At 36.4% G+C, this 6,000-nt stretch overlaps 1 protein-coding gene across 3 annotated transcripts in view; it reads right to left on the minus strand.

Moving 5' to 3' along the window:
- Positions 1-2,616: 2,616 nt before the first annotated feature.
- The window catches only part of STAP1 (signal transducing adaptor family member 1), a 33,881-nt gene continuing 30,497 nt past the window's right edge, over positions 2,617-6,000 (minus strand). For 2 of the 3 annotated variants that reach the window (XM_029945280.1, XM_029945273.1), the window contains 2 exons: positions 4,908-5,004; positions 2,617-3,318 (listed from right to left, as the gene is read on the minus strand). In XM_029945280.1, the coding sequence (XP_029801140.1) occupies positions 3,269-3,318; positions 4,908-5,004 (147 nt within the window). In that variant the 3' untranslated portion in view covers positions 2,617-3,268. Of the gene's footprint in view, positions 3,319-4,907; positions 5,040-6,000 lie in introns of those variants that run through there. The other variant, XM_029945286.1, reaches the window with a different exon arrangement.

Genomic DNA, 6,000 nt, shown 5'->3' on the forward strand with positions numbered 1-6,000 from the left:
ATATGAGTATCTATATTCAAACAACTATCACTGAAGATCCAGAATTACTGAGGTTTTCTATAAAGGTCAGAAATAAACACAGGTTTGGATTCCAATTTCATTTACTAGTTGTGTTTCCGACTTCTTTAACCTTGTTTGAAAACTACTTAAATGGTGATTTTCTTCAACATAAAAAGGATAATAATAATTCCTCATAAGATTGCTGGGAAAAATAAAATGAGACAATTTGAGGAGCCTGGGTGGCTCAGTTGGTTAAGCATCTAACTCTTGATTTCAACTCAGGTCATGATCTCACAGTCATGGAACCGAACCCTGCATTGGGCTCTGTGCTGGGCATGGAGCCTGTTTAAGATTCTATCTCCCTTTCCCCTCCCATGTCACTTCCTGCTCATACTCTCTCTCACTCTCTAAAAACAAAACAAAACAAGGGACCTACAACCAATATTATACTTACTAGTGAAAGATGAAATGTTCTTTTCCTTTAGAACTGGAAGCAAGGTAAGGATGTCTACTCTGACCATTTCTATTTGTCATTGTTCTGGACCTCTCAGCCAGTGCAGTAATATTAGGAAATAAATAAAAGGTATCCAAATCAAAAACATGAACTGAAACTGTCTCTATCTACAGATAGAATGATTCCCACATAGAAAATTATAAGAAATCTTTAAAAAAAAAAACTCTCTTACAAATGTATACATGAGTTTAGCAAATAGAATCTTGGAATTACAAGATCAATATATAAAAATCATATTTCTGTCTACTACCAATGAATAATTGGAACCCAAAATGCTAAAAAACAGTATTATTCACCATAGCACCAAAAGTTAAATAGATATTTAACAAAATATATGCAGGATCTGTGTGCTGAAAACTGCAAAGAAACCAAATAACTGAAGGGATATATTTATTCCTCATTTGGAAGATAATATTGTTGAGATGCCAGTTCTCCCTGAACTCATCTAAAGCTTCAACAAAATCCAAACTAGAATTCTGGAAGATTTTTCTGTAAATAACATGCTTATTCTAAAACCTATACTGAAAGGCAGAGAAACTAGATTAGTCCAAACAATATTGAAAAAAAAGACCAGAATTGGGTTTTCAAGAATTTCTGATTTCAAGAATTATGGTAAGGCTACAGTAATCATAATAGCATCACATTGGCCAAAGGGTAGGAATATACCTCAGTGGAAATTAATCCACAAAATATGGTCAACTAACTGATTCTTTTTTTTACAAAGGTGCAAAGGCTATTGGATTAAGAAAAGATTATCTTTTTAAACTAATAATGCTAGAACAATTGCATACCTAAATGCAAATAAAATTAATTTTGCCTTTGAAAATGAATTTCAGATGAGTCATAGATCTAATGTAAAATATAAAACTAGGAGACTTCTATAAGAAAATATAGGAAGAAAAATCTTTGTGATCTTAGGTTAGGTGTGATCTTAGGTTAGGCAAAGAGTTACAACACCGAAAGTAAAATCTATAGAAGAAAAATTGGTAACTTTTAGTTCATTAAAATTTAAAACTTCTCTGCAAAAGACATTTAAAATAATGAAAAAATAGTTGCAAATTATATCTGACAAATGACTTATATTCAGAATACGCACAGAACTGGCAAAATTCAACCATAAGAAAACAATCCAACAAAAATGTGGACAAAAGGTTTAAACAGATATCTTACCAAATTAGAGATATGTATGCCAAATAGCACAGGAAAAGATGCCCAACATAATCATTAGGGAAATGTAAATTAAATCTGCAGAAATATCGCTGCACACTTATTAGAGGAAGTTTTTTTTTTTTTTTTTAATGACAAATCCAGTGGGGCACCTGGCTGGCTCAGTCTGTAGAACATGCAACTCTTGATCTCAGAGTTGTCAGTTTGAGCCCCATGTGTGGTATACAGTTTACTTAAATTTTTTTTAAAAATTTAATGATAATACCAAGTGTTGTTGAGTAAGTGGCTACAACTTCCCAACATCAATTGGAGAGGTACAAAAATGTAGAGCTGCTTGTGAAGAGTTTGAAGTTTCTTATAAAGTTAGAACTATTCTTTCCATACAACCCAATAATCTCATTTCTAGATGTTTTACCCAAATGAAATGAAGACATGTTTATACAAGAATCTGCTTATGAATATTTATATAGTTTAATAAGTGTTTGCCAAAAACTGGAAACGATCATAATACATTTTATTTTTTCTAAGTTTATTGGCTTATTTTGAGCCGGGGAGGGTCAGAGAGAGAAGGAGAGAGAGTAAATCCCAAGGAGGCCCTGCTACATCAGCACAGAGTCCTATGTGGGGCTCAAACTCATGAACCATGAGATCATAACCTAAGCTGAAGTCAGACATTTAACCAACTGACCGAGGCACCCCAACCCTAACATATTTTAATTGTTGAGTGGATAAACAGACTAGTTCTTCCATACAGTGAAATACTACTCAGCAATAAGAATAAGCCAGTAACACACACACTAGTGCAATCTAGACATTGTGATGAGTGAAAGTAATCAGCCTCAAAAGTTTCCATATTGTGATTTCGTTTACATGAACTTTTGGAAAATGCAAAACTATAGGAATGGAAAACAGATTAGTAGTTGCCAGATTGTGGGTGACAAGAAGGGATGACTACAAAGAAAGAAAGCTTTTTTTTTTGAGGTGACAAAACTTCCTGTATTTTTATTCTAGTGGTGGTTGCCAAAACTTCCAGGACTATACACCGAAAAAGAGTGAATTTTGTTGCATGTAAATTAATTTTTTTAAAAGAAAGGTTTACAACCCCTGTACATAAGACATATCACACTTGGATTTATTTATTCAATTCACAATGTGCTGTACTAAAAGCTCCAACAGGGCTGTACTTGATTCTTAACACTAAGAATTTCTAGCCAAGGGACTCCAGCTATCCTTTTCGTTTTGCCAGCTCCGAGATCTATGTGAGAAAGCCTGAGCTAACTCCTCAGTTATTAGAGACTATGTGAAAAGAGTGGTTCAGCCAGCTCCAGCTGACCACCAGCACCAGATGTGTGAATGACGCCGACTTGAAACACACAGCCCCAGTCAGGCCAGCAGCTGGTTACCGTTGTGTAAGTGACAGCAAGTTAGACTAGCAGAAGAACTGCCCAGGTGAATCCAATCCAAATTGCCGACGCAGAATTGTGAGCAAATATAATGGTTATTGACTTAACTACCATGGGTTAGGGTAGTTTGTTACACAGCATTAGATAACTGACATGAAGCAATTATATCACAATTCTCTCCACCCTAAACATTTTTTTTCAGTCTTACAGATGGTACAGGAAATCCTTTGGTCTCTGGGGGAAAAAAAAACAACCATTATATTAATAGTTAACTTGTTAGAAATCTCTATAAAAGGTGTTTTCCTGCATTCAGCCTGGGTAAAAAATTATCCTGGCCTATCTATAGTAATACGTACTTCCTTTGTAGTTATATTTTAAGACAGATGTTTAGAAATTAGTATACGGAGGAGGTCAAAGATGAGAGTAAGAGGGCTGAAGGACTCAACAACTTATAGAGGACGGAGAGGGACTAAGGGGGGACATGGTGGCTGCTTTTAAATACTTGATGGGCTTTTTAAAACCCTGAATTGTTTCAAAGCCATGAATTAGATTAATATGCAGAAGCTAAAGGAAGAAATCTTTCTGGTTCAGTATTAAGGAAGAATTCTCTAACATGAGAGCTGACAAAAGTGAAGTGTGCCACCTTAAAAATCAGTGAGATGACCATTATTAGGAATTTCCAAACAAGCTGAATGGTCACATCTTAGAAGTGTTTTCTGTACTGAGTATGCAGGTTATTTCTATACAGTGTCAGACACTATACTAGATAATTGTCTTAAAGTTTCTTCAGCCTCTGGGTTTCTTTAATTATTTGGAATCACAAGAATCATCACGATGTTTTCAACCTTGGACTTTTAAACTTGCTGGCTTTTGAAATTTAATCAGACTTTCCGGATATGCCCTTATGCAGGTAGCCAAACAAAGTTGTTTTTCCTCATAATCTGTAGGAATGGGGACTTCTTTTGATAACCGAACCTAAACAAGCTGGAGATATCTTCTCTCTCCTGCCCACAGCTTTTGTCAAATGCCCAAGTGGCCCATTCAAATGCCACTAGGGATTGTTTCAAAGGACAGAGAGAAAGGTTCACTTTCAGCCTGCCCTGCCCTGCTAAAAACTAGACTGCAGTCAGGGCCAGTTTCATGGTCATGTGAACTATGCAGTTGCATAGGGTACACCATTCTTGGTTTAATGATCTGTTATCACGGCTTTGAAATTCTTAACAGTTTATGAACAAGGGGCCCCACAAACTCTGTAGCCAATCCTGACTAAAAATTTTTTCTATAGTTCCTCACCACACACTCCCTCCTTGTTATTTTAGACTCTGATTCCTGTTTTTATGGTGGAAAAGCCTCTCTCTCTCTCAAGTCCTCTATTGCCTAATGGACAATTCCCATAGCCTTTCCTTAATCGTTATCCATTTTAATCTGACTAGAGTATCTGATATTGTTGACAGATCATACTTTTAAATTCCCTGTTTGGTTTCCATGACTGTATGGAAACCATAGAGGATGGTTTTTTTTTTTTTTATCTCCGAACTTGTTTGATAAAGCCAAGTAGAATGATGGACAAAATTAGTAGTCACAATACATGCTTTTGGGCTTTTCTTTCTCTGGAATGGGCCAATACCCTATCCACCAGCATATACTGGTACACCCTTTTTTTCCACAGGGTTAGTGACAAAATGCCTTCCAAATAGATAAATTTAAGGGCTGAACTACATTCCTACCTGGCTGGTATTACAAATCATATATGATGAGGAGCGGGTGGGGGGTGGTTGTTTTGTTTTGCTTTCCTTAACACAGCAATAAAGTGAAGAACATACCGAGGGGTTCATCAGTTGAATATATAAAGGGTCGTAAATTTCCTCGCGTCTCCTTCATGAAATAATCAATGACACTGAAAAGGTTTGGGAGTGTTACCTGTATAACGAGAACGAGAGAAGGCCCAGTGTCATCTGTGTAAAGACAGAGTAAGAGAAAGCTTGTGTGAATTTAATGAAGACTACTGTGTATTTCCTGAGCTCTAGAAAAACACATCAGTGCCTCACTTCAATAAAGTACTGAATGGCCAAGACTTTACCTATCCGTGCATTTTATTTCTCTTTTATAATATCTCATTTCCTGTTGAGAAATTTCCCTTTTCCCATTTGGATACATTTTGATGGACAATAATTTGGTACACTGCTCTTCTCCAGTTACTGCATGAGAATGTGACTCAGGTTAGGCCAGAAAATGCACCCTTCCTGAAATTTGAACTTGAGCAGAGGAACAAGGAGGGATAGTAGATTCCTAATTGGATGGTTCTTACTACAGTTGACCCTGGGACAACACGGGGTTAGGGATACCAATCCCCATGCACTCAAAAATCTATGTTATAATTTTTGATTCCTCCCAGAATTAAACACTAATACCCTATTGACCAGAAACCTTACTGATAACATAAATAGCTGATTAACACATACTTAGTATGTTATGCCTTATATATTGTATTCTTCCAATGAAGTAAGCCAAAGACAAGGAAATGTTATTAAGAAAATCACAAGAAAAATACATTTATAGGACTACTCTTTGTTTATAAATAAATAAATAAATAAATCCACACGTAGGTGGACCCAGGCACTTCAAACCCATGTTGTTCAAAGGTTAACTGTACAAGTCACTGCTTCCTAGTCCCTGAAGGTCTTCCAGCTTTCTAGTCATTTTATGTGCTTCCTATGTTCTTAAATAAATATGTTTTTGCTTAAGTTAGTTATTTGGTTTCTTCTGTTTAAAAGCAAAGAACACTTAAAGCCTGTCCGGAGCTGCCGGAGAAGAGATGTGCCTTGCACCAGAAGAGCTGCCGGAAGAAGAGATATGTGCCTCGACCTTGCAAGATCAGCAGCCCGCAGAGCAGAGCTGCATTGTTACTCCCAGCTC

This window comes from Suricata suricatta, chromosome 1 (genome assembly GCF_006229205.1).
Source record: "Suricata suricatta isolate VVHF042 chromosome 1, meerkat_22Aug2017_6uvM2_HiC, whole genome shotgun sequence".
Taxonomy (NCBI): domain Eukaryota; kingdom Metazoa; phylum Chordata; class Mammalia; order Carnivora; family Herpestidae; genus Suricata; species Suricata suricatta.